At 51.2% G+C, this 27776-nt stretch overlaps 8 protein-coding genes across 8 annotated transcripts; 5 read left to right on the forward strand and 3 right to left on the reverse strand.

Annotated features, from left to right (window-relative positions):
* Positions 1-2357: 2357 nt before the first annotated feature.
* VFPPC_12905 (tubulin specific chaperone cofactor B) lies at positions 2358-3713 on the forward strand (the record flags this gene model as incomplete). Its single annotated transcript, XM_018290682.1, has 2 exons — positions 2358-2597; positions 3225-3713. The coding sequence occupies 2 exons, from the start codon at positions 2358-2360 to the stop codon at positions 3711-3713; spliced, it is 729 nt and encodes a 242-aa protein (XP_018149076.1).
* A 3083-nt stretch (positions 3714-6796) lies between these two features.
* Positions 6797-8504, forward strand: VFPPC_00816 (ring finger domain-containing protein; the record flags this gene model as incomplete). The annotated part of the gene is made up of 3 exons (XM_018280759.1): positions 6797-7051; positions 7125-8104; positions 8162-8504. The coding sequence occupies 3 exons, from the start codon at positions 6797-6799 to the stop codon at positions 8502-8504; spliced, it is 1578 nt and encodes a 525-aa protein (XP_018149077.1).
* Positions 8505-9787: 1283 nt separating this feature from the next.
* On the forward strand, positions 9788-11526 carry VFPPC_12906 (hypothetical protein; the record flags this gene model as incomplete). The annotated part of the gene is made up of 8 exons (XM_022428854.1): positions 9788-9896; positions 10055-10194; positions 10305-10334; positions 10391-10500; positions 10554-10681; positions 10732-10840; positions 10903-10973; positions 11024-11526. 8 exons carry the CDS (start codon positions 9788-9790, stop codon positions 11524-11526), a joined length of 1200 nt encoding a protein of 399 aa, XP_022284696.1.
* A 691-nt stretch (positions 11527-12217) lies between these two features.
* Positions 12218-13300, reverse strand: VFPPC_12907 (glycoside hydrolase, superfamily; the record flags this gene model as incomplete). Its single annotated transcript, XM_018290684.1, has 1 exon — positions 12218-13300. The coding sequence occupies one exon, from the start codon at positions 13298-13300 to the stop codon at positions 12218-12220; it is 1083 nt and encodes a 360-aa protein (XP_018149079.1).
* Positions 13301-17647: 4347 nt separating this feature from the next.
* Positions 17648-18444, forward strand: VFPPC_00817 (hypothetical protein; the record flags this gene model as incomplete). Its single annotated transcript, XM_018280760.1, has 2 exons — positions 17648-18101; positions 18179-18444. The coding sequence occupies 2 exons, from the start codon at positions 17648-17650 to the stop codon at positions 18442-18444; spliced, it is 720 nt and encodes a 239-aa protein (XP_018149080.1).
* A 2923-nt stretch (positions 18445-21367) lies between these two features.
* VFPPC_00818 (hypothetical protein) lies at positions 21368-22297 on the reverse strand (the record flags this gene model as incomplete). The annotated part of the gene is made up of 1 exon (XM_018280761.1): positions 21368-22297. One exon carries the CDS (start codon positions 22295-22297, stop codon positions 21368-21370), a length of 930 nt encoding a protein of 309 aa, XP_018149081.1.
* A 1086-nt stretch (positions 22298-23383) lies between these two features.
* On the reverse strand, positions 23384-25042 carry VFPPC_12908 (C6 transcription factor; the record flags this gene model as incomplete). The annotated part of the gene is made up of 5 exons (XM_018290685.1): positions 23384-23724; positions 23781-24285; positions 24347-24481; positions 24572-24658; positions 24731-25042. The coding sequence occupies 5 exons, from the start codon at positions 25040-25042 to the stop codon at positions 23384-23386; spliced, it is 1380 nt and encodes a 459-aa protein (XP_018149082.1).
* Positions 25043-27077: 2035 nt separating this feature from the next.
* VFPPC_00820 (hypothetical protein) lies at positions 27078-27641 on the forward strand (the record flags this gene model as incomplete). Its single annotated transcript, XM_018280763.2, has 1 exon — positions 27078-27641. The coding sequence occupies one exon, from the start codon at positions 27078-27080 to the stop codon at positions 27639-27641; it is 564 nt and encodes a 187-aa protein (XP_018149084.2).
* Between the last annotated feature and the right edge of the window lie 135 nt (positions 27642-27776).

Raw genomic sequence — 27776 nt, forward strand, 5'->3', positions numbered from 1 at the left:
ACGCTGCTGGGCACACGGACGTCCGTGAACAAACGTCAAGATTGGTAGTTTGACCAGGCCAGTCCGTCACTGCCGCGATTTCTGCTGGACAGAAGGATGCCCAGACCAAGCCACTCCGGGGCAAGGAAGCGAGTCCCGCTCAGAAAGAACTCAACCTTGACCGATTCCTTGCTGGGATAGTGCGGTGCCAGTTGGTGGATCACCATGCTGGATATTGTAATGCACAAAATCTGCTGGCCCAGTGGCTGCTCCAGATTCGATGGGCCATGTTGCTGAACAAAGCGGTCCAGCCCCATTAATGGTATTCGTCCAGCAGCAGGATGATATTCGCGCTTTAGGGTCGACCTGCAACATTTTCATCAAGCATTTGCATGCTAACATGTACTTTTGTAACGAGTATAGAGTAATGATATTCATTAATTTGAACCCCTTGTACGGAGTACTGCTTTTTTGGTTGAATATATCCACATTCTAAGATCCAGAGTCGAGGTTTTGCATCTCTGGGCTCAACCATGCCGCTGATCGATTGGGTGCCGAGCATTTATTGGACTCCTTCGGAAGGCAGCCGGGAATGATACGGCAAATGCCGACAAGATTGAGATAGGGCAGCATTGAATCGGGGGTTACTGCTTCAAGTGTGAAGCTAGGCTGCTCTGGTAGCTGAATTTGCTGTGTTCTGCGTCAAGATCCTTGTCCGCCCATCTGTCAGCAACTAACCCGAGAATGTGGGTTGCTGCTTGGCATGGATGTCCAAGGACTATCTGGCTGATGAAATGGCATTAATTAGCCGACAGAAAACTTCGAAACGAACCAAGGGCAAGGACTTTTTGTCTTGTTTAGGCATAACAGTTTCAAGCTCCGTCTCTGTGCTCTCGCGCTGGGTGGAGAAGGGGTTGGGTTAACTTGAGGGCCGTGAGCTGATCTGGCATTGAAAGCCAGGGGGCAATGCAGTGCGGGAACCGAGTTCTGAACATACCAGCATCAAATACAATTCAATATGCCAGCTACATACGGAGTACTCCGTACTGGAGGTACCCATGTAGTAGGCAAGCGGCCCGCCAGGCGCAAGGGACCCGGACTCCCAGCATTCAATGTGAACATCATCTGGTGGCTGACGGCCTCATTACGGAGAGCGCTTGGTCGTTGTCTTTGAACCGCAGGTTTGCCATGTTGGTCAGACCCTGGCCCACAGCTGTCTTCACAGGGTCTGGTCAGTCAGGGTCCAGAGGACAAGATGTGGTCCTGGCTTTTGGTGGCAAACAGGTGGGAGGTAGAAGACGAGATGTCGTTGGAGGAACCGCTGTTGTTTGGCAAACATGCAGTATTCCCCGCCTGCCGCTGCAAATGAGGCGGCCAGCCGTTGAGGCTTTGGCGGATGGTGGTGTTGTGTGTTGAAATGGTACGGGACACAAGGAAGCAAAACATCGACCTTGCCCGGCCAATATGACTAATAAAGGTCTGGTCAACCTTAAACTGGTGATTGCGATGGATATCTTCCGTGCCGCATTCAAATGTCTGGTCTGGCTCGTTCTTGCCCTTCCACTTGGTGCGAGATTGGACTGGCAGGTGGTAATAGTGTACTTGAAGCCATCACCTGCCCTAGGTACGCAGGTAGGTACAGTACCTAGGCAGGTAGCTTCAATGTAATGTCAAGGTCAACTGGAAGGAACCAGACCAGATGTGGCGTCACGGTGCCAGAGAGCTCCTTCCCCTTCCCAACAACTTGGCTAGATCCGTAAAGAACCGGCGTTTTGCCATTGAAACAAAAACATGCCACTGCATTCTCTTGGGCAAGCTTCAATGTTCAATTTTGGCCGCCAGACTATTTCTTGATCTTGACCCCAGTTTGAAAGCTTTTTGCATGAGCCAGCTCTCCAACGGTGGTGGACTGGATGCTTGGTCAACCCCGTGTGCCAGCAAGAAGCAGGTAATAAGGCTCTGTTTGTTCCACCAGCAAGACAAGACAGCTCCAACCAGCCCCACCTGTTTTCTGAGACACACTAAAAGTCATTCACTCCAGATACGACAGTCAGGGTTCTGTGCTTGTCTCTGAGCTTCTACCCGTACGTACATGCAAGATGTGTCCAAAAGTTTGACCTCAGACAGCGTCTCCGCCCGTTGTTGTTGCTGCTGTCTTGCCGCCTTGCCGCCAGCCGTCTTCCAAAGAGAACAAGCAAGTATTGACCATTTCCAGCTCCCAGCATTCGAGTCTCTGACACAGGCAAATCAATATCTCGAAGAGGGGCTACAGTGCAGAGCGGAACTGGTCCCCAAAAGAAAACACAAAACATCAGCTCTCACCAGACTAAAGCTAGATCAGAGCCGATCTGTTACATAAAGATCAAACAATAGAAAAGATGGCCGATGTACCGCTGCAGGTAATTTCAGAGAACGCTGCGTCTGAGCGGCGCATCACGCCTTCATGGTCAATCGCCACCCTCAAAGCAAAACTTGAGCCCATCACAGGCGTGCCCCCGTCGGCACAGAAGCTTAGTCTCAAGACTTCAGGAGGGTCAGATGCCGTCCTCCTTGAGGCGGCAGATGAGGACAACACCAGGTTGTCCAGCTTTCCCTTGGCACCGTATGCCGAGCTGCACGTAAGTTTGGTTACAACTTTCATTTGTTCGTGAGACAACGGATTCAAGGACCAGGGCGCCGGCGTGTATGCGGAAGAGTCGCGTTCCTGAGGATGATGAGAGGCAAGAGAAGATTGGCTGAGCCATATCACTCAATTCTTGTTCAAATTCCTCGTTTCGTTTGTTTCTTATGTTTTGCTGTGCTTCTTTCGTCTTTGCTCTCTCTCTCTCTCTCTCTCTCTCTCGCCATATTCTACATTTCAATATTGTTTCTACTTCTTAAATGTGTGACAAGGATGTCTCAACCGCACTCTTTTCTGTGATGAAAATCAGTGTGTGGGACAATGGCAACAGATTCTGCCTGGTTTGGCGATTATTGTGGGTTATTGTGGCAGTATCTGGTTGTCCTCGTCTTTGTCATGTCAAAACTTGTTTTGTCCCTGCTCAGAGTTCCTTGATCTGGCACATGTTTTCTTCCCTTGACGTTGGCGTCCCCTTGCAAATCTACGGTATCATCCAGAGGATATAAGCCATTTGCTGCCCAGCTCTGTGTTTGAGAAGCACCTTGGCAAAGAGAAAGACACCCAAAGCGGAACAAAGCGAAACATGGAAAATGGCTTGCTGACATGCCTGGTTCTCATTTGACAGGTGGCGGATACCCGACCACCCGGCGCGAGGCCCAACTACACCGACACATCTGGGGTCGACAAGTATGTGATGCCCGAGGAGGAGTACGAAAAGAAGAACGACTCGGTGTTGGCATGGAAAAAGGCCCAGAAGCTTGGTCGCTTCGACCCCAACGCCCCAAGCCACGAGCAAGCCAGGCTGGAAGCCCTGGAACAGGAGGTGCGCCAACGTGGCATTCAAGTCGGTAGGAGGTGCCGCATCGGCGGTGAGGACACGAGGCGAGGGGTGGTAAAATATGTTGGAGAGGTAAAGCAGATTCCCAACGGTATTGGACAGTGGGTGGGTGTTCACTTAGATGAGCCAGTTGGAAAAAACGACGGCAGTATCGACGGCGCCAGGTACTGGGGAGAGCCATCGACTATGAAGCATGGTGTGTTTGTGCGTCCAGAGCGAGTGGAGGTAGGGGAATATCCGCCTATGGATGACCTCGAAGACATGGAGGAAATCTAGCCGACAGCAAAAGGCCAGCAAGTCTTCGAATTAAACGATGGCTCGCAAGTCAGTACACAATGCTAGCATCAATTCATCAAACGGTAGGGCATTGGGCATGGAACCACAAGCTCTAAGCACAATGAATCACGGTTTCCCGTCTTAGTATGCGCCATTCGAATTTGAAATAGACGTTTTATTATCTTTCACACGTGGAAGGGATATATATGGTTTCCGCACAACCAACTCGGCGCGAAATCGTGGCACGGTGCTTGTTCTGGCTGAAAACTTGACTGCCACGCACTACGGCTGGCAGACTCACAACTCACCTCTCATCCAGGCTACGCTACAAACAGTGCGTCAAACATGAACAGGTCACTATTCTACACATCCACGGACCATGGACGAGGCGTCGATCCAGTCCAAAAGTGAGTACTGACAGTGGTGTGGTGTGGTAACCGATCATCCATGCCAAGCCTGTCCCGGAGTTGAGAACGCAGATTCTCGAGTGAATTTGAGACGCGAAGCTAGATTGTTACAGTTGGAAGGGCATTCTCTTGTGGTATTTGCAAGAGCTATTGCTCGGCATGCGCTTCTTCCGGTCATCACTTATGGTTAGAGAAGCTGTTTCAGACCGTCCAACGGAGTCTACAGTGATGTGGCGCAGGTCGGGAGCACATTTCAAGTAAGCATGCTCACGTTGGACATGGCCTGCAGAGGTGACTACAAGCAGGTCGTTGCTCTATGGCAACCTGAAAGGAAACGACCCCTTTTGGCAGAGTGTGCTTTTTAACACATGGATGCGTTTGGCGTTGGATGTGACGACTCAAAGGACGGTCCACGGTGGCGAGGAAGCGATTCAAGAGGAAGGTTCCAGGCTCCAGATTCCCATCGCCAAACCGCCCCATCAGTTCCATAATACTCCGTGAAGTATCAGACAATATATTAAAAAAAAAAACGAAAAACCGAGATGGTGTTTGAGAGTGGATGACTGGGGCGAGGAAAAAAGGAAAGAAAAGGAAACGTATATATGAGTGTAGGGTATTCTACACAATGAGGTGTGGAGGACGGGTCGTCAGGCTTGAGCACGGCTGCTAGTTTCGCTGTGGCGGTTCACAAGCCTTGGAGGCTTCAACACCATCTATTGAAACTACAACGCACAGTTCCAGCCGCAGGTGTCCCATCCGTCCCATTCGGCCGGGAATACCGGTCCTGAATGACTTGGTAACATTACAGTATACTTTACTCCGTACGATCGTTCAATAGGGGCGGGCAGCAAACGACGCGTGGCTGAAATATAAAACGGCCCCCGCGCTATGGAACTATTGTCCGCCATGCGCAGCCCAAGTCCTGCAGGAGGCGTGTTGTATCAAGTATGTGGCAGCTTCGTCCCATCTCGAACTGGGGGTTGGGAGTGGGAATGTGAGAAAAACAGCGGCCCCAAAAAACAAAAACGAAATAAATCCCACTTCGCACTTCGCACTTCCCACTTTCACTTGCGAGGTGGCTTGTCAGCTCAATGGCACGCCCGGCGGACGGCCTCCAAAATGAACAGCCTGGCAAAATGGAGCTGACAGCGAAGGAATAACTGCGTTTCCAACGGGTGGGATTTGCGGCACAGCATGCGACGGAAGACCCCCTGGGAGATGGAGGCTGAAGGACGTTCCGGAGGACGAGGGAAAGATGGCGGCGATTAAAGGAGAGATGGGATTATTATGCGGTTCGTGTCATGGTCGGTTGATGCAGACTTTTGGATCTGGCGTTGGTTTCAGCGATGAACTTGTCATCTGGGTGTTTTACGTGTGGCGGCGATGGGGATATGTATGTGTGATGAAGGGTTTGTGGGGGGTTGTTGTGTTTGAGAAGGAGTCAGTATCTGTGGTTTACCCCGTTTCTGTTTTACTGACTAGGACTGTGTTGTACTTGGGGTAAATGGGTTGATGTGAGATGTTGCCGGGGAATAATGCAGTATCCTTGTTGGTGTTGAGAACTTTAGAAGCTGGAGGCTGTGAATGAGCAGGGTCAGCGGCGACGGCAGTGAAAAGGCATGGAACATTGAAGTGTTTGTGACCAGTCAAGCAGTGAATGACTTGATTGCATCAGGTTGCCCTTCACAATACTGTCAAGTAGTGTACAGCGGCCGTCAAACTGCAAGGCGTCTGGTATGAACATTGAATGACAATGGCCAGCGGTTTGGCTTATTTCGCTGCGGGCGCTGGTGAGCATGTCTCAACTTGTCTCGTAGGAACTGTTGGTTCGAAATGCAGCTCCAGCAGGAGTTTGTCCGGAGCAGCATGATGCGAAACTCATGCAAGCGCATGCATGCACGAGTCGGTTCTCGCCACGGGCATGCGAGGTGAAGATGCTGATGGTCTGGACAGAGGATGAGGTCTGAGGTAAGAGATGATATGAAGGTGTGACGCAGACTATTACAAGCAAAGAGCCAGCCTGAGGCATGCAGTGCAGTCCAACTCCGTCGTTTCTTGGTACGCAGCCATCGGTCAAAAGCCGTTGATACTAGCTCAGTAGCAGTTGAAGCGGTTTGCTGCAGAAAGTTAATTGATGCTGGTGCCCGTATTTGTTTGTGTCCATGTCCGTCCGGTCCATTGGATGTCTTGCCTGGTCTTGCCTGATCTGGTTCTGGTCACTTCATCCTTCGGCCATCTCCACCGTTGTGAGTTTGCTTCCATGTCGGCTGCCGACGGCGCCGCCGGTTCCTTAGTTCCTCATCCATCGGCCAAAGGGTCGATCTAATGGCTCAACATAAACCCCAATCTCCGCCCATCACCGCATCCAATTTACAGTCAGCATCTTGCATTTCGACATTGACGACCCCAATGTCGCTTCGCTCGAATTGATCCCAATGACCGATGACGGATGACCGGGTCGTCAACCCCGCCACCATTGAGTAACTGCCGATTTCCCCAACGCCCATCTGCATCTCCAGGTTAGGTCATCAGCCTCGAATCCCGAGTCGTCCGAGACTCCCGGCCGACCGCTGCCTTTGCGACAGATACCTAGCATCTTGCATCTCAACTTGCTGCAGCATCGCAGTCCAAGTCTGGTTACGACCTGCATACCATCTGCCGACTGCATACGCAGTCATGGCCGGCTTACTAGCCAGCCTCGGAGGCAGGCTTTGGTCCATACTGCTCGTCGTGGTTCTGGCATCGCTGGTCTCCGCGCAAGATGACATCGCTGTCTTCACGTCCGCCAACAAGGAAGTTCCGGATTGGGCGCGGCCAAACGCCCTGGAGCTGCAGCTTACCTCGCAGCCACGGGGTTTGAGTCCCGTCAAGTTCACTGTGATTCCCTTGACGGCCAGTCTGGGACTGAATGGAACCGGCGAGGTCCGCGGAGTAAGAAGCCTCGTTTGCTTGAAATGGACGGAATTCACTGCTAACTGACTTTCTTTTTTCTTCTTCCACCTAGACTATCAGCATCGGTGGTCATCTCCAGGCGGCCAATGTTTCTTCGTACAACAACGTGTCTGGTAATGGGACCATTGCCTTCCTATCTTGCGACAAGCCTGCTTCGGACGGATTTCTAGACCCCGACAAGATGCTTGCCAGACTTATGAAGGCATCTCTGAAAGCTATTGTTCTGTACACGCTCGATGGGAATATCTGTCTGATTCAAGAAGACGGTCCGCTACCTTATACGAGCATCTTGTCCATGGCTGATTCTGGCGAGGCGGGACAGGTTTTGTCCATTTTGAACGGCAGCCAGCCAGCCGCGAATGTCGACGCCTTGATATCCGGAAAGACTGGACAGAACAATAATGGCAATTCTGGATCGGGTGATAACGGAGGAGGAAACAACTCGGCTGTTGCCATGAGCATCCTCTACAGTATTACGGGTATAATCACCCTGCTCTTTTTGATCATCATTGCCACCGGTGCTATTCGAGCGCATCGGTATCCCGAGAGATACGGACCGCGGGGACGACACGGAGGCCTGGGGCGCCAAAGCAGAGCCAAGGGCCTGGCTCGTGCTGTGTTGGACACGATTCCCATTGTAAAGTTTGGAAATCGGGAGCCCGCAAAGCCTGACCCCGAACTCGAGCTTGACAGCACTGCGGCGGATGGACATGAAGCAGCGGCCCAGAGAGCCGTGGCGGATACGAACCCGAGTGAACCACCGGAAGCTAAAACAGCCGCCGCTGCTGCCGCCGCCCTGGCAGAGAGGAGGGATAGCGTTGAGCAGCCACCTTCGAAGCGGAGCTCACAGGCGCCTGACGCGGCTTCTGGTGATGTTGAAAACGGGGATGGCCAGGAGCACCTGGGTTGTTCCATCTGCACAGAGGACTTTACGGTTGGTGAAGATGTGAGAGTGTTGCCTTGCAATCATCAGTTTCATCCACATTGTGTCGATCCTTGGCTGGTTAATGTATCTGGAACATGTCCCTTATGGTGAGTAGACTCTTGTGATGAGGTACTGAAGCGCAATGTGATGCTAACTATCTCTAGTCGACTGGACCTCCGTCGGCAAGCTTCCAAAGAAGGCTCTTCGACCAGACCGGAAGAAAACCTCGCTCCACCCTTGGTCTTGGATGGAGGAGATGGCGACAGCTCTCACGCAACGCATGGCAACAGACTCAGCCGACTGCTGGATGTTAACAGACTGCGGCAGGCGGGTGTTGAAGAGCGGATAGCCGCTCTTCGACAGATGCGAGCTCAGTCCACGAATCACGAGACCCAAGGACCAGCAGCTCCAGAGGCAGAAGCCGTGGAGAGGCCACATGCTCGTCTGACAGATAAACTAAAGGACAAGTTCCGTATCCGAACGAGATCACAACCCGGAAACCAGTGATTGATGGTGCAACGAAACCAGACGATAACTTGCGACTTCGCAGTGACCGAATCGCATTGTATACATTTTGATGAATGACGGGAACATGGGAAAGAATGACATGGTGCCAAGCGCGTAACGAACGCGCTACTATGAATGAGGATAGAACCTGGCTAGGTTCGGACTGGTATTACCACGGCGTTTAGGACTATTTTATTTGGTTCGGTTCACTATGCACAAGAAACAGGTACGCATTGCGAGGCGTTTTATTTAGAGCAGTTTCAGTTTAGGAATGGGTCTCTTATCATGTTAGTTTCTGAGATGAATATACATGCTGCTGTTGTGTCTTGACCAAGACTTGATCTTCGCGATGCCTGTACCCATGGGCTCTATATGTGCCAAGAGAGCTGTCCAGAGAGGTCTTTTGAGGACAGACTAGCCCTGTATGGTGACAATAGACGACTACGTCCGGGATAAGCATTGGATGCTTTGCGTCTTTGGGTGTCACGAACAGCTACGAGCTGTGTTACGTGTTCGTCGTGGCATAATCCTTGATCAGCTGAGGGTATTGGGATGCTCTTGGCTGGCGAGTGGCGTCGATGTTTTGCATATCGGTGGTTTGTCGGTGTTTAAAGATGCTGGTATTAGATAGTATGTGCTAGGCTAAGGCATACATTGATCAGAATGCGTATATTGCTCGACTGCGCTGCCTTAGTCGAGTCCCCTTGCCGCAAGTCGTCCTTCGGTCCCGTCACCGAGTTGCGCCCATCTCACATGTACGATTTGTCAGATTGCTCAAGTACATGGTCAACCCAGACGCCCTATAAATAAACAATAAACATATCAGACATCCAGCCACTGTACAACGCCACAAGTGCTTCCGACTATCGTGACGAACAGCCAATGTCTTGCAGATCCAACATGGCGCTCTTGCCAGCTCCATGAACGCCTGTATTAAGAAGGTCCATCCCAGCTTGTTTCCAGTCCTCCAACAACTGCACCACAGATCCGGTATCAGATTCAATCTAATCCTCATCTCTATGCTCCCACCGCGAACAAATCGACTATCCCTGTGCAATAGATCGGCCACGATCGCTGGGACACGCTGTGCCTGCCCTAGCGGCTTCAATCCGCTTCCGTTGCCAATCCTATACGTTGACTATCACCGACCGAGACGGCCACGATTATTGCGCCGTCCCCTTCCCGACCGCTACTATTTTCCTTTGTTTTTGTTCTTGGACGTTTTGCTCGCTCGAATACTCTGTCGTAAATATTAATGAAGGAGGTTTTGTGCCATTTGCACCATGGCTATGGACACGATGCCGCCGAGCTCAGAGGTTGTTCCTGCTGCAGGAAGGGTCTTGGCCATGATGGTTTCGCTGTTGTCAACGAGCGTGCTGACGTTGTTCCTGAGTATGTAACCCCTGGTGGCCTGTAAGAGACAGCCTTTGTGACATGGACAATAGCGCAGAGAAGTTTGGTTATCCGGAGTTGGAGTCGGGTGCCCATCGTGGTGTGGTGTGAGTTTGACACGACACGGGGTGAGTAGATGTTCGCGCTGACTGGGATAGTGGTCTTTGCGATATACACCGACTCTTACGTTTTTGTTTTCGCGTCGGCGATGCTGCAGCATTCTATTGGTGTGAATTCGAGTCTTAGGACGTGCGATAGTGCTATATTGATTTGTCTCGTTTGTTATGTCACCACCAAGGTTTGTGCATTTGATTTCATTTTTGCGTCAACACATCTAAAGTGCGAGTTAGATTGTGAGAACCACCGATATATGGACGAGGGGTCGTATAGGAGCTGACAATTTGGAAGTTTATATACTTGTTTCTGGTGGAAAAGGCGGTAGGCGATATGACTAGATTGCAGAGAACACTTGCAGAAGACTGACCATGACACAGCACATTATTCGCTGCACGCCAAAGAAGAGAGTTAGCTCGAGACTGTACATGTTCAACTCTGTAGGCATGCTTGGTGTGTATTTAGTGGTGGTGATTCTCAACTTTGTCTTGTATGTTGCACCACTGGGAGAGGCTATCTGAGGCTGACATTGCCGTCCTCTAGTCGTATCGCCAGGCTTCAAGATGGGGAGTGTATTATTGGCATGAAGAGCTTTGCCATGATCCCACTGATTTCCTTTGACACGGTGGTCAATGTCTACTTGACAATCATTTTCCTCATTCCCCTGCGAAGTAAGTTGTGCTTGCGGTTGCCGTTACAAACCTAACTAACATGCAAATAGAGCTTTACTCATACAAGAATATGCCGCGGACGCACGCAAATATGCGACTTCGAACTATTGCTTTCAGGACGTTTTGCGGTGCAGTTTGCACCCTGCTCAGCAGTATGATGTATGTGTCTCACGAAAACATTCTCGCTCTCATGAACTACTTGTTGATGCCAATTCTGACAGCAACCTTTCTGTTTTAATGTCACTTGATGGAGAACCAGGATGGGTATGCTTGATGAGTTGCAACTGTGACAGTAAGTTTTCCCAGTGCCCCTCGGCGGCTATCATAACCAAACCCCAACAGTCCTCTTTTCCGCTGCCGTCATCCAATGGGTCACATCCAAAGACAACGCAGGCACATCAAGCGCCTCCTCGACCAGCGGCGGCGCAAACGCAAGAGAAGCCAATGGACACGGCACCGGGACCGGAAACGGCCACGACTCAACCAGAGCACTAACACCAGGTGCCGCCCAATCCTCAACATCAACACCCCTTGACATCTCGTTGGTGCCCACGGCCCGGTCCTCCACACAAAGCGAAATAGACCGGTACGCTGACAGAACACCATCCGGGGGCGTCATCATCACGACCACAATCGAACGGGAGACCAAGCGCGGGGGCGTGGCTGAGTTTCAGGGTCGCGCGATAGGAATACCCAAGGGCCGTGAGTACCACGCGGCGGAGGAGGGCTGTGCAGACTTTGACGATGATAGACAAGAAGCATATGGCTCTAGAGTGAGCATCACGGCGGGGCAGCTTCGTCCCATATCATCCCAGGTGATGGGGGGTCGTGTTGGTCTTGAGTAGGAGTAGGCTTGGATACAACTACCTAGTTTTTGGTTTTGATACTCTTGTCTTGAATACCGATTTTCAATATAAGCCCAGTATGATTGGACACTAAGGTGACTATCCAGAATGCGAACTAGTGTCATCTATAAGACACCATGGTTGTAGTGAAACATGATATTCCCGTACAAGCCAAGACAAGCACGGCTCGGCAAGCACGGCACCTTGTATGAGGTATGAGACATAGACACACACAAAAGTAAAGATAAAGGGCATCAATTGTCATGGCTCATAGTCTATGTATGCCTCCTGACTCCGAATTCCCTACCAAGCTCCAATGTGTAACGAGCGAACGAGCAATCGGTGAAAACTGGAAAAATGTTTTTGTCCCGCGACCTATATTTCGTTGAGTCTGTAGCACCGAGTACAACCCAGTAAGACAGCCCAACTAGTCGGTCCAATATATACAGAGAATGTTACGTTTTCTTTTTTGCGCCATGGTTGCCCCCCATTTATTTGCCCATGATTCCCATGCCTTCCGTTTGACGGTTACCGTGTCCCTGTCCATGTCCGAATCCCTAGCCGAGTGAATGAAATGAAGTGAAGTGAAAAAGAAGAAAAAATGATCCTGCAAAAGAAGTGGGTATCCCCTAGCGAGTGTACAGGAAGTGAAGGTGAGAAATTGGAAAGAAAAGTCGTTTCATCACTCCATTTAGGCGGAGGCGTAAATGTTGCCCAGGGAGCTCAGGGCGTTGGCACCAGATAGCAAGCTGTCGGGCTTGACCATGAAGTACGAGTAGGCAGTGAGGTAGTCGAGGGAGTCGAGCTTGGGAATGGCCTTCTTCATGAACTCGTCGATCTCGCTAGGGGAGCCGGTGGGGGCAAACTCAGTCAGCCAGATGGGCTTGCCGTCGCAGATCTTGTGAGCCTCCTCGAGGTGCGAGAAGAGGGTGTCGATGGCACTAGCGGGAGAGTACCAATGGACGTTGCAGAAGTCATATTTGCAGCCCTTGCCCTTGCACTGGCTGACAAAGTCCTGGAGCCATTTGAGACCTTCGTTGTCCAGGTTGCTGTTGCTGACCGAGGGGGCACCGACAATAGTCTTTCCGGAGCAAGGGTTCATGTACTTGACGAAGAGGTCCGCGGCGTCACCAGGGGCCATGGCAGCTTGGCCAGCATTGTCGGGCTCGTTGAAGGCGAAGACGGCCTTGGCACCGTCGCCCTTGCTGCACGAGGAGCCCCAGCGGCTGAGGAAATCTTGCTTGTTGCCCCAGAGGGTAGGGATGAAGCTGTACTTGGAGTCTAGGCCGCTGGCAGAGTCAGCCCAGTTGTAAGCCCAGGTGCATTCGCCCTTCTTGCAAGAGCCTCCGAAGAGGTTGGCGAGCAAAGGGTCGTTGTAAGCGAGGCCACGCTTTCCAGAGAAGCCGGGGCCGTTCTTTGACCCGGAACCGGAACCGGAGCCGGAGCCAGAGCCAGAGCCATATGTAGGAGCAGGCTTGACAGAGGTGACGATCTTGGTGGGAACATTCACAGCCTGGACAACGGGAGGCTTGACCTGAGCTGGAGGAGTGACGACAACGACTTGCTGAGAAGTGACGGTGCCGGCATCAGCCTTGACGGTAGGTTCAGGAGCAGGGGCTCCCGCGGTAACGTAGATGGTCTCGAAAACGGTTTCCCATACAACGGCTTCAGCCTTCTTCTGCAGCTTGTGCTCGTGTCGGTGCAAGCTCAAGGCGGAAGCCTGTTCGATGGCGGCGATGGCGCCAACCAGGGCAGCAATCTTGTTGGTGTACATGGTGAAGGCTGTTGAATATACCGGAAAGCTGTACTTGCAAGGTAATGCTGTTGTTCTTGGTTTGATATGATGCTTTTGTTCTTAGGAAGTCAAGCTGAAGTTTTTCAAGTGTTTCGTTTCTTTTGATAAGATCGGCAGATGTAACACAAACGCAACAGATATTTTTCTTCGGCACGGCCGTTGAAGGAGAGTAAAATCGTGAGGCAATCTTTCAAAGACGCTCTCTGTGAAGGAAGGGCAAGTTGGTGTGCAAAAGGCAGCAAAAGGGAAGAGCTGTATTTGCAGAACCAAACGTGGTCGAGGCTAGCGACCTTGTTGTTAGTGTGCTTGAAGAAGTAGAAAGGAAGGACAACGGAAGCGTTGCGAATTGCGGGAAGTGAACGTAAAGTAGGTGAAGAGAATGAAGGTTGGAAACACGAAACAAAGTGAGGTGAACGAGGGTAGAAATAGAACGAGTTCGGGGAGGGAAAATAGATGCACTGTGAACTGGCAGATGTCTGAAGAGGGGTGTGAAGCAAAGGAGAGAGGTGAACAGGGAGTGGGAACAGGAACACTGTGCAAGTGACTGTGACTGCTGAGTGGTCAGACTGGGAGGGTGAACAGTCAAGGGGCGTTTCCCAATGAATGGCGGTACCTGAATTGGTACCTAGATCCACCGCACGATAGATGGTGAAGCAGTAGTAGCGCCCAGGTGCCTCAGCATGGGTCGCAGTCAAAGGGCCACAGGGGGAAACTGAGCCAGAAGGAGGCCAGTCACTGTGCAAGCGCCTGCACGGGTGGGGGAGGCACCAAGGTTCAGCAAGCCCAGTGGAGACGAGTCCACTATACCGGCAGCAGTGTACGGGTTCGAGCGCTAACATTGCTCTAAAGTTGGACATGGAATGCCTCCAATTCATTCAGTTCAACAGTGCAGTCAATAATAAACATCGTAGTGTCTGGTGCACAGCATTCAACAGGCCTTTGAAGCATCAAGCACAGATACCCAAAATATCATCTTGGCAACAAATCACGGGGAGCACATGATAAGCAGCACGCCAATTCAGCGGAATGCGGTCCTCTTGCGTCCCCGTCGAATACATGCTGCCTGGTACAGTCAAGTATGTTCCGTCCTCTTCATCCAGCCCCGCTCGGCGAAGCAACCATCTGTCTGGCAAAGAACTGTCCAGCGGCCCACATTCACGAGTCGGGATGAACCAGACTCGTGGTAGCAGTTCTGATCTGCCCGTGAACAGATGGATTTGTTTGAAGCACATGGCGTCGTAATCGGTATATCATGCTCAGAAAAGACAGACCAAGCGCTCACTGGTGGTTGTCACAAACAGACATCACATGTAAGGTTGCCATCACCATGTCGTAATGGCACGGAGCAGCTGTGTTCAATGGACCTCTGCTGTGTATCCTGTGGCCAAAGCAAAGCCCAATATTTGAATCACAGCTTGACAAAACAGACCGGACACCTGTCGAACCTGGCGGCGGCATTGCTCTCTTTCAGACTGAAGAATGGATGCATTGAGCGGGTGACTTTGCTCTGCAACATATGCCAACTCAAGGAACTGTTCCGAACTCGAGAGTGTCAAGTCTCTCCTCACCGTCGTTGTCCCCGCCCTCCGCAGGTGCTTGCGTATGACAACACGAGGCTCAGTGGTTGATACAAATCGAGTACAAAAACACATAGTCAATTTGGTAGTGTTCACATTCGTCTTTGAGGAGCACAGACGTTCCCTTCTTGTCTTTTTCCACCCATGTGCAGTCTTCTTTTCGGCAGGCCAAGGACGATGGATGGGCGGCACGTTAGCTAAGGCCGATGTTCGCTACCAGGGAGTGGTGATGACAAGCCAGGTCAAGGATGAATGAGGCCAGGCAGGGATTGCATCTTCAAGTGGCCTGAAGCGTGTTGGTCTGCAGGCTTATCCGGCCTGGCGCAGAGCCATCGTCCCAACATGGTACCTTGCTCGGGTTCTATGCCGTCGACGGCTTGACCAACGTAACACGAGCTTCGGCTGCACGAATAGCAATAGTGCATTATGTACTTTGACACGTACGACGGTGACTCGAGCAGGCTGGGCCTCGCCAAGTATCTGGGCGTCTGGGCTCTGTACGGAGTATTCCGACATTTGGGTTGAATTCCTTGGAGGTCGAACCTTGACGGTGGCTGAAAGAAGAAACAAAAACACTCAAAAAAATAAAATAAATCCCAGGCTTCTTCTGGTCATGACCTCGCGCGCAAACATTGGATGCGCAGCCAAGAGCTGGTCCTGCCATGGAAATGCCCCATAAAAGAGAAGGAACTTGGACCAGCTTGAAGCCCAAGCTGTGCGCCGTGCCTGGACGGTTGGACGGATAAGAAAACCTGCAACGTCTTGCATTGCTTCCGCTTGTGCATCAAAACGGGCCAGGCGAAAAGCTGAAGATGTCAAAGTCTGGTTGCTTCCAACTTTCCCAATCACTACGGAGTCGCTTGTACTGCACCGCGCATCGTGCTCCACGCAAAGGGCTTCTAGACTTGCGAAGATATCTCTTTGTTCCAGTTACATGCCGGACGAGATCCAGAAGAGCCCACCGTCAAGCTTTTCAAATCCTTGTCCAACATGTCTGGATCCTCCATCAAGGGTTATCCTTGAGGTCTATTAGGCAAAATGTGTGTAGAAGTTGGATGGACAGGGAAGGGATGGTTTCCGGGTCCTTCCAGAGCGCCTGCAAGGAGCATAAACATGGAAGTCGCAATCGTGCCCGGATCTGCTTTTGGCGGACAATTCCTCTCATGGTCCTGATCCAATTGGTCAATGGTTCCAGGAACAGGAGTTTGGTTGGCTGGACCTGCATCCATCGACCCCATCCAGGTGTCGGGCGCACTAAGCAGGCACAACTCAGCATGCTGCGCATTGAGTGGATGCAGGGGCCCCTGTTCAGGGACGGAGAGCCCCAGGCGGCTTCAACAACCGCTGCTCCTTCCCAAGATTCCCTTGATGGCGACCAATCGCCGCCAAAGCCAGCCATCCACCAAGACAACTTGAAACGATGTGCCTCTGAGTCCGAGTGGGCAAAGCGGGCACGACTTTTTGCTGCTCGGTCACCGTTCCACCTTCATCCACCAGACCGCATTTGCTGCTGTTTCCGCCGGTGACCATATCCAGCAAGCAAGCAGGCATCTTGTCGTGTCCCCATCTCACTCTCCTCCTTGGCATTCAAAGAAACATCTCTCGGCCCATCTCCCAGCCATCGCTCCATCGCTCCATCGCGCTCGTGTCCGCCCCTGTCTGATAGTGGCCCGCTGTGCTCCGTACCTACAGTAGTGGTATGCAACCATGCCAACTTTTCGAGGCAATTGCAGGAGCCAAAAAAGAGGAATTGCGTGGCCTGCTCAGCCCGTTTATACTCTCGGTCGCGGCCAGCACAACGTCCCGCCGTTTCCGTCTTCGACAAGGTTCAGATAACTATTGTTTGGTTTCTACGGAGTAAATTGGCACTGGGTTTGAAGGACTATACTTTGTCGACAGGCATTGGCAGCATTCTTCCCAAGTCCATGCCCTGTTCGTGGACAGTTCAGGAACCCACCTGCGTGCGAATCGAATCGTGTCAGAAAAATCCTGTCCACTGTGTGGCCTTGCCCAAGGATGCACAAGAAAGACTATTCTTTGGCCCTCCACTTGAGCATGTGGGAACATTTCCATTGCTTGTGCAAAACTTAAAAATACCGCAACAGAAGAGTCGCACAACTTGGGAAGGTCCTGAAGTTGTTTTCTCAATTAGCTACGAGCGAGGCGTGAAGCTTTGTGGGGTTGCATGTGGGAGCGAGGGCTAAAATGGAACCCAAGCGGTCACTGTCCTCTTGCTGTGGTATGTTGCACGGTTATACTGTACTGTACTGTACTGTGCAGTGTGCGCATGTGCTGTTGGCAATGTGTTCAAATGTCTGGTTTGGTTTCAACACTACTGTACAGTATCAAGCCGGTGCTTTGTGGCGGGAAACAAAGCCTTCCGACTAGTGGACTTGCTATCACCACTTTGTTGCTTGACCTCGGTGACGAGAGAATATGCGACTGGCTCGGTTTGTTCACGCCACTTGTTCATCTGAAGTTCGGAAGCATAAAGGATCATCAGAAAAGTGCAGCACGGTGAAACTGAAACGCCATCATCACGTCCGGCCGAGGAAGATGTCTTAATGCATATGTTTCCAGGCGCCGTGTTTCATCAAGTCGGGCACCATCTGATGTCTCGCCGGTCTCCGGTGAGGTGATGAACGGAAACAAGGTGACAATGTCAATGCAGCTTATGAGCCCGTAGTGACACGAGCGTAATATGCGTCTCAAACAATTGACGCTCTTTACTTTGCTTGGAAAAGCAAACATGGAGTCATGTCAGTGTCAGCCCCCAGTGCAAGGTGAATTATCGCCACTTGGCCCATCGCGCCTCATTTTACGAGGAGAAGGTGTCAAACCATGCCCAGCGGTCAACCAAGCCATTTGTTTGCTGTTTCTCAGCTCGCCAGCAACGCCAAGATGGCCTCAAATTTTCTACCATCTTGGCAGACGATTCTGCCTAAAAGCGCAAATTGGTGCTTGCGTGTCATGTTTCATTCCATACCCCGTGATAATAAACACGGCGGCAAATACATGCCCACATATTCCACGGCGCCTACCTCTCGTCGTCATCAACGTCCATGCTGCCCAACCCGTTGCACAGGGCACTCCAAAGCTCATCTCATCCGCCCCTAAACAAAAATCCCAGTCATCCCAAAATTACAGCAAAACATGCCCCAAATGCCAAGAACCAGCGGCGTCGCAATGCCGTATCACCAACCGCTGACCTCACTCACCCGCGGGACTCTCTTTCCGTGGCAGTGTATTGCCAGTCCAAGATGTCGCGACCATTGGTGAGCGGTGGTGATGGGGTCCAGACCTTTAATTATATCTTTTGTCGCAGAGTCGCAACCCGTGGTACAACCCATGTCCGTTGGCGGCGGGTGTAATTTCGCTTGCCCATCGTGGTGGTTTCACCGGGATGCCCTGCTAGTGAGACGATCGGATGGACGGCAGCAGAGGGGGATGCGTCGTCCTCGTGGGATGAGGGGCTTTGGGAAATTACGTGTAGGGATTGGGATCGGGACGGCGCGTGTGGGCTTTTTGTGTTTGCGGAGGATGTGAATAGTGATGGATTGTGAGGTGTTGATTGAATACTTGGTATTTTGCGATGGAATAGTTGATGAATGGTGTTTGGCCGGTCGGGTGAAGGATGAGGTGGTGAGTGGTCATGAGGTGATTGGGGATATTGTGTGCAGAATGGCGAAACGTGGCGGATGTTTCTGAGGTGCGCCTCCAGAGACAAAGTGAATAAGTCTATGAGGTTGGGCTGCGATGCATTTTTTTCGGGTGAATGTGTTGTTGGCGATGAGATTTGTGAGATTGTGAATTGGGCTCAGTTGGATTTGCATTGTTTGCGGCTTCACTCAGGCTGCTTGCTCCGCCATTGTTTGCGACATGTATGATGCTGACTGAAACTCAGCCTACATAATTACCAGATGGGTGTCGAGGTGTCGAAATCTACTTGGCAATATGTCAGCCTTACGATACAACCGTTGCAAGTATCACGGACGGGTGAGTATGTTGGGCTGTGAATAGCCTGGATACCGATGAACACCGCAACATCAGTACTCTGACACTCGGGATGACAAGTGAAATATCCACCTGCTCAACTTCACACATCTCGCTTTTGAGTATGCACATGTGGTGACAAATAAGATGCAAACAAGCCAGCAATCGCAAGCCTTTATAACGATAGATTTCCACTTGGAATGTTATTCACAAAGTCACACTAATCGAGAATATTATGACGAGATCGTTGTATTTATTTCTCCTCTGCTTTCTCGCTCATCCTCCACGAGCAGATGTGATGCTGTGTTGAGTTCCTTGTGAATAGAAGTGATGAACGAAATTAGGATTATATTATGGCATGACCAGGTGAGTAAGTGTAATATGAGGGTGAGTCCAATTGAACAGCTAGTATCTGCCTTGTCGACCAGCCTTATGATATCAGTCCTCCTGCTAGGTCAACATTTGCATTCAAGTTTGTAGAGTGTTCATGATCACTAGATCATAGAAGCCGCTTCTACGTAAACCTCGTTGAAAACAATCCAACGCTAGAGTAATAAATGGCAGTGGTGACACATACAGGCTTCTTGTATTGGGGCGAGAATGGCTGATCCAGCAAGTCCTCCCCCGGATACGTGCACAGCATTTCAGAAACTGCGCCATAAACCAACAGAGTCACAAAAGCATTTCCAATTTCCCCCGCTTTGTGCTTTCTGTTTTAAACCTCTTGTCCATTTAGTGGAGTGTGCCGAGATTGTGACATCATGTACATGCCTGCAGGAAATGTCTAAAACCATCATACTATTCGCAGCAATTTTTCGTTGAGATCCCTTTCTGATCAGCTGAGCTATGTGATTTCACGACTCGCTGTCAATATGCTTGTCGTTTGCTGTAGAGTGACCAATCTGGTCAGAGTTGCTGTTCATGCTGGGTCATCAGGTTGTGGTTGTGAGCGGCCGGCTGATAAGAGACCGAATGGCAACCGATGCCTTGAGTGCAGAGTGTTTGAAGGCTATGGCTGGCTTTCTGTGCTCCTTGGGCATAGTTTATGCCAATTACTGGCCACTGTGTGCTGATTCCTAAGCTCACACGAAGGGGACATGGCAGGTGAACCAAGGTTTCTAATCGTTGGGCTTCAAGGGAACACTGAGAACATAAAAGCCAGTCAGCATGACATTGTAATGCCCTCAACGTGTCTTCTGCTCTGATGCATGCCATTTCCGGTCTTGACTAATACACGGGGTAACCCTAACCTGGAGAGAAAACTGCCGCCTTGACAAGGACTCCAATCCGTGTAATTCCCAACTTCACATATCTGGAGTCAGGTACATAAAAGAGATTGAGCAATGGCAAACCAATAACGAGGATTGGGAACGATCAAACTTTCAGCCATACAACGAGCCAGGGTCGTAGCACATGTTGGCACAAGATGTGACTGGTAGATATCGTACGTTCAACCGAAAGATCACTTCTGAACTACAAGTCTAGGGAGCTCTGAAGCCCAAGACACAAACCTAGCACTTTGGTCGCCATTTGTCTCGTTCTGCCATGAGCAGAAACTTGTAGATCTTTTCGTCTTTCGCTCGAAGGGTCCCGAAATTTCACCACAAAGACCAGACGCAAATCAAGACTCGTCAGCATGCAGACTGAGAGTCTCGGGCACTTGCTTCCGCAGTGCTCTATCATTTCTATTCTACGTGACCGCAGTCAAGTCATCGAATGCTTTACTTACACCTGAGGACGAAACGAAAATTGTCAATCACATCAAGGCATTCTTCGTAGGCTCGACCTGTATTGCAGGAGTCTCTCAAACTCTTCTACAGTCGGTTCTGTCTGCTGCCGGCCACTATTTCCGACCCCCTTCTCTCGCAGCTATCCTCACACGGCGCCAATATCAACGCTTTATGTACTCGAAATGCCCGACTCTTCATGTGCGAAGTTTCCGGCACTTCATTGCATGATGAACGGAGGGTGTCTTTCTGTCAAACGACAATGGGTGCCATCAACAACACAGACAAGTCAGCTCTCAATGATAGAGCCATTTTCAAACTACCACGGGATCAAAATTTACAAAGGGACAAGCCCCAAGTGCAATATTATCAAGATTCATTGGCTTGTTAAAACACAGAAGCTAATGATACAAGAACTGGTGGGATTCTAGATTCGTGGCAAGATGGTGTGCAAAGAAATCATACTTCCATACTTTTCACATCTATCTAAAGGCTGCCTTGTTGACTATCAGTCCACAGAATACGTTCCTGAGTCTATTCGTGCCACTTTCCGCTCCGTTCTGTCGTCTTGGTCACCGATCACTTTGTAAGCTAAAGTGAAAAACTCGTCCAGTCTACACGCCACACTACATCAACCAGCATTCACATCAAACCAACACAAACGTGTCAAGTATGTCAATCTCATTATAAAGCAAATCTATAAGCTAAAAACAAAAGAAACACAATCCTCACCAAAGCACACACCCCATCTAAGGACCACCACCAGCCGCACCAGCCATGACCATAAACTGCGCCGCCCTCCTCCGATCAACCTCCTTCTTCAACATCATAACACACCCCGTCAGCACCAGCACCTCCATCGCCTTCACATCGCTCTTCCTCCCCTCCCACTCCCTCAGATCCATCACCAGCCGCCCGCCATTCCCCGCCGTCGACCCAGACGTCCCCTTCGTCCTCAGCTCCTCGCTCCTCACCAGCTGCGCAACCCGCCTCCTCTTCTCGCCCTGCTTGCCGCCCAGCAACGCCACGCTGGTGACCTGGTCGCACACGAGTAGGCTGCTCGCGCCGATGGCCCTTCTCTCCTGGCGACTCGCGTACCGCCACTGAAAGGTGCCGAGGTGGGTGCGGATGTTTTGCGCGCGCGTATGGATTCCCTTGCCGGTGACTTCGAACTCCTCCTCGTGGCTGACCTCGCCTTGGAGTTGGATCTTGGGTGGGCGGCCGGGCCCGAAGCGGTAGGCTGTTGAGGAGAGGGGCTCTTCGGCGAAGTCGTCGTCGGCGCGGACGAGGACGCTGTTGCCGGAGCAGCGGGCGTGACGGAGGGATTGGTAGGTCAGGGCGCCGAGTTCGCCGTTGGGAAGGACGGCGAAGATGCCGATGGGTTCGGGGCGAGGGGCGAGCGGGAGGGCGATGAGAGGGTGGCCCTTGGTTTCTATTTGGTACGTGTGTGTTGATTGGAGTCCTGTGGTGGCTAGGGCGGCGGAGGTTGCGAGTTGGGAGGACGAGCTGTCTGCTGGGGTGATGGCGTTGTCGTAGCTGGGGAGGGATTCTTGTGATGTTCTGGTGGAGATGGTGGTGAGCTCGACGTAGTCGCCTTGAGCGTACTCTGGGGGTAAAATGTCGGGGATGCTGGGTTGCCGCATGTTGGTTTTGCTGTCGAGAATCTGGGCGGTGGCCATTGTGGTGTTTGTGTGGTGGGTTTTATATCAAGTGTGAGTGTTGGTGTAAGTGGTGATGCTCGGTGATATCAAATGTGTGGTTGTAACTTGTAAGTGTAAGTGTATGGTGTTGCAGATGGGTAACAAGTAAAGTGTAGTTCTTACAAAGATGATATCCAAAGATGTCTTCAATGTAATTCTTGTCTGATTTATCTTGATACTCTTCTTCTTCCAAGATATCACTCCCGTCCAAAACCACCCTCTTATATCTCCCCCAAACCCAATCTCGCATGCATCGCATCATTCCCAAGCCCACGCATCATCAAAGCGACCCACAATTTCCAAAAACGCGAAATACGGTTTTCCTCGATTCCCAAATTCATCAGGTACCGCCACAACGGCACATCCGCCCCGCCTCTCTGGTTGGCCATCCCCCTCTGAAAAGCGGGCACCATAACCTTCAAGCAGTTCGATACGGTAAATACGAAGGACAGGGGTGGGCTCCGATGACCCAATCACAAGACCAACCGAGTACCGCTGCTCCACAAGTTTGTTCCGACGTTGAGGGAATGAGTGTGAGGTGCATCGCAAGGCGTCACAGGGCTGGGTGGCTGTGCTGTGTGACATGGCCCACGAGGGGAAGGGAAGCTTTGACAGATTGGAAGCTTCGATGGAAGGAAGTTGGGGCTGTGGCCCGTTGAGGGCAACGGGAGGCGTGCTATTGGTGAGGGGGGCGAGCTGTGGCCATGCAATATTGTGTCAGTCGAGCTGTAGCTGCTATTTGCTGGGCGAAGCGATCATGGTGGACAGAATATTGCTGCCTGGTGGTGACTAGGGGCGGAATAGTTTTGCCAGATGATGACGTTGACGAGATGGACGAGCCTTTGGCGAGTTGCTTTGCGCAAACCGAAGACCTGGCAATGGGGACGTCCAGCGCCAAGTAGAGGATAGAAAGACGAGGGCTTAGAAGAAATAAGTTTCGAATTGTATAGACAGGCCATAGAACTAATATAATTACAAAGATGTTCAATTTTGCGCAAAGTTAGCCAATTTCCAAATGCTGTTTGTCATCCAATACTCTTAGTTGCCAGCCATTGTATGTGATAATCAGAGTCGCCTCCCAAAAAACGTAACGTCTTTATCCAGTTGTGCCTCTACCCACAGCGGCCACTGGTTATACATTTGATGCTCATAGTCTACTCTTGCGTTGAGAAATTTTAACCATTTGACAAAGCCCGGTGCGGGTCCATGGTCGGTTGTATTTGAACTCGGCCGCTTGTCGCGAACATCATACTCGCGCTCCGTGATGAAGGCCATGATCTGCGACAGCGCAATCCAATGCGCGTGTAGGAGAATCATGCTCTGTCGGTTGAGATTGATGAGTTGCTGGAAAGTGCTGTGTGGTAACATCATCCACCAAGCGTATTGTCTGCCGTTGGATTTGTATGCTTGAGACGTCCGTTAGAGTCATGTATTTGTGCTAAATACGGGCAAAGCTACTCACCGTCAAATGAATTCACATTGAGCTTCTCCGCGATGCCAAGAAGCTGTTCGTAATACTCAATTTCGACGGATTCAACACACAATGGTCGGAGGTTGGAGATGGCTTCAATGGCGGCGTCGGCCCAACCTCGCTGAATCAGTGGCAAGTCCCGGAGATACGGTTCCATCATTTCATCTTGTCGATCTTCAAATAATTGCTCGAAGATTGGTTTTATGCCCTTGAACATCATTTGCATTCCCACAATGAGAATACCTCGGATGAAGGTCATGTACTCTGCTAGACCGTCCTCCAGACTAACAGACTGAAAGGTCAAGGCAAAACAAGTCGCAACCAGGGCGTTGGCTTCTTCGTAACTAGTTTGCGCGCGCGCAGATTCGGAAAGTCGCTTCTTGATGGCCTTGATAGCTTTGATGCGGTGGTTCATCGCTGCTTGGACAAAGGAGCTATCGGTGGGGACAAGCTCCGATGCGGCGAAGCCCAAGATGGCGTGCATTAAGAATTCATGCTAATCCAAAAGATTAATATTATGCGGGCGCGAGAGAGCAGGTGAAACGGCTGCCACGTACATTATGGGCGATGCATGGGATCTCATGGGTCCAAATCTCCTCCTGCTTTAGCGGGTGGTGGGGGTAACACTGGGTGAGGAAGTGCTGGAAGAATCGCATGTCTTGTAAACTGAAAAGAGGAATCTGATGGTGAGGCTGTCGCGATAAAAATAATTAGCTTTTTACGCCAAGTGCGATATGGGATTTGGGCATCCTGCGATTGTAATCCATCGACAGTGTTCGTACCTGGTGGGTGATCTGAGGCATGGAGGGGTATTCGCACTTCAAGCCAGTCTTGACGCAATGACCGCAAGCAGGGCGAGTCTCCTGGCACTATAAGACGGGTTAAGATTTTGATTCTAAGATACTTGGTCGCGCGCTTCAGGCTTGGTAGCTCATGCTTACCTTGATGCGCCTCCTCTTGCAGTTGTAGCATCCGCGTCTGCTCTTGGTGTGTCCTCTGCGCTCCAGCCTCTGCTTCTGCGTAGATTGTCGCCGTGCAAGCGACATGTCTGTAGCGCCGGACGTGCTTCGTCCATCTGAACTAGGTGGCGTCGCTTGACCGGGAGATGATTCTGAAATGGTTCCAGCTGAAGCGCTGTGCGACGGGTTGTGGAAGGGAATCTCTTCGGCTTGCTGGAGGAAGGTCGAGTAGTCGAATTCGGAAGGGTCTGGGTAGGCGAGTATACCCGGCGAGAAATGTTGGAGGTGATCCATGATGGCTACTAAGTCGTTGAGATTGAGATGCGATCTAAGGATTGAAAGTGGTAATCTGACTGGATTGGATTCGGGAACGACTATTAGAAGGGGAGAGAGTCACTTTGAAGGAAGTCAAGTTGTGTCAAATCGTGACGTGGGTGAGAAGGAGAATAGATGTAGCAAGACGAGGCAAGGCCGGGCAGGTAAGGCAGGTGGGGGGGTATGCGCCATTGAAATGAGGCACGCCGATTTGAGTCAAATCAAAAGGAGGCTGCCGGACGAAGCCAGGCTTAGCTCCAGGACCTGTCTAGGACTGTCTAGGTTCTGGCGTGGCAGAGTGCACAATACATGTAAGATGCAGACAGGGTGCAGAGAGGATTCAGATGGCGCAAGGGGACTGGACATGGAGGCAAATGCCAAAGAAAACACAGAAACAATCAAGTCCGTCGCCGGCGCATCACACCAGACACACATCACAGGGCTAGACAGTTTTGGGATAAATTGTGCCGCGACGTCACGTGGAGAGACGTAACCAGAGGCGCAAGGCTTAAATTGATGGCAAAGATGGGTGGGTTCAGATGGATTCAAGCTTCAAATGGCAGTCAGAAGGGGCAGATTGAGCGAAGATGAAGCCTGTCAGTCGATACCCTTTGGGGTCATGCATCACGGCTATGGGATGGTTGACAGTAAGAAAAGGGCTGAACCGGGCGATTGATAGGCCGGGGCCTCGTGGCACCGCGGAGCCCATTCAAGGGTGTGAGTAGCCATTGGCTGTCAGCAGGAGCCCCATTAAATTCTGGTGCTTTGTTTTGCGCCGGCAGGTCGAATAGGGCCAGGTCCAGTGCTAATCTTGAAGGACTGGAGATTTGGAGCTCCCACTGGGACCAGACTGGAACATTCTCTGTGTCTTTGGAGCACCACACGCTTGGCGTTTTGGCGCTCAGTTGAAGACTGGAGAGGATACATGTAGTCTGGTGGAGACTGGACCTTGATAAGACCAGACGGTTCAGCCCAACGATGAGGGGCGCAAGGCTCAACTGCCCCCAAGTGGCAACCTAGCGCCACCAAACCCACTGACAGACCCAAAGAGCCTCTGAACGGGGACTCACGGCCAGCGTTAGTTTTAAGTAGCAGCCACTGACATCCACCCAGCAGTTGGCCTGGATCAGTTGACTTGACAGTTGACTCGACATCTGGACACCCGCACTTTTGAACGAGCGTTGACCAGCACAGACTTGCAGTTGCCTCGACCCATGCACTCAGTCCTGGTACTAGCACCTTCCCACCGAAAGCTTGTCTTGATTAGTGCATTTTTGTGTGAACTCGATTTGATCCATGACGTGAACCCGCGTGGCTGTGACTTGACCGGCTTCACGGCAGCCTCCCAGTCCTGGTCCCAGCCCAGACACTTGAAATTCCGACCAGCACACAGACCGCACATGTCTTGATTGTCCATCTCGTCTTCGACGCCAAGCAACCACATTCCTCTTATACGGAGTACTTGGCATCGAATGAACTTTCGGGTTGTGGGCGGACGGTCATCGCGCCGGACTGAACCGGTCGGTCCTCGCCAGACTGCATCATCCATCCCCATGTCACCGCAAGGCGTGAATAGTGATAGGCCATCGCGTGGCTGCATCAGAACCAAGCTTGCATCTTTGACTGGTTGGTCACTTTTAAAATAGTACTTGACAACAGAGGTGGTGTTGACATCCCGAAATGCCTGCAAGTCAAAAGCAAGAACGAGTTTCATCTTAGGCAATCTACAGCATTCATTCTATTCCGGACATTCTCGTCCCCAACCCGTCGCCCTTGTGGTTCAAAGTAATAAGCCGTCTGACAAACCTCCAATCCAACCAGACCAGACCCATCTCAATCTGGCCACTGCCTTGCTTCGACAACAGCCGGAGCACGGAGCAATGATACCCCAACTTTCGGTACATCTTCATCTCCTTGGCTAGGACCCAGTCCTAGGCCATCTTCCGGCCCTGATTTCTAATTTGGTACGTTCCCGCACCCATAAACAGAGAATCTAGACGACGAGTCTCAAAGGATGTGCTCATTGCTTTTGGCCATTGCCAAGACCAGTCGTCAACAACCCCGTGTCGACTTGTCATTAGCAATGGCCAAGGTTGAACGGATCGACAGCTTATTGGCAAAAAAGAGCCTATCGACGCAGAATGCAGTACCTGACCGAAACAAAGGTTCCGAAAAGCTGAACACCCATCACCGGACCGTGCACCCGAACTCCAGCCACGGCAAATGCCACTCCAATCCGACTGCTCAGACCCGTTGTTGGGGGCAGTTTGGCCTCAAAATACTATCTGACAATCTCCGAAATGCTACCGTTTCAGTTGTCCGCGGTTCCGTCAGCATCGCAGATGGCCCACGAGCTTGCTGGGGTCTCACCATAGTCTTATCCAGACAAGGCATACTTGACTTTTGCCATGCACGCCAAGGTCCCAAACCCAAACCTGACCCTGTTGGTCTTTGCTTCTGCCCCCCTCATATGGCAGGCTTGTCCACTTGCAGCTTGATTGCACGCGGAACCCAGACGAGATACGAGCAGCCCTACAGCCTTTTTAGCCTAACCCCCTCGCTCGGCCAGGTCTTTTGACATGTCCATAATACAAAATAGAGACAGGAGCTTCGGCTGTCCTTGCCAGCTATTGGGTGGAACTTCGCTTGGCTCCGATTTGCTTTCCGCCGTTGAGTCTTGGCTGGTCAGGAGTCCTTTGATATTGATAGTCTT

The sequence above is a fragment of the Pochonia chlamydosporia genome, chromosome 1 (assembly GCF_001653235.2).
Source record: "Pochonia chlamydosporia 170 chromosome 1, whole genome shotgun sequence".
In the NCBI taxonomy this organism is placed as follows: Eukaryota; Fungi; Ascomycota; class Sordariomycetes; order Hypocreales; family Clavicipitaceae; genus Pochonia; species Pochonia chlamydosporia.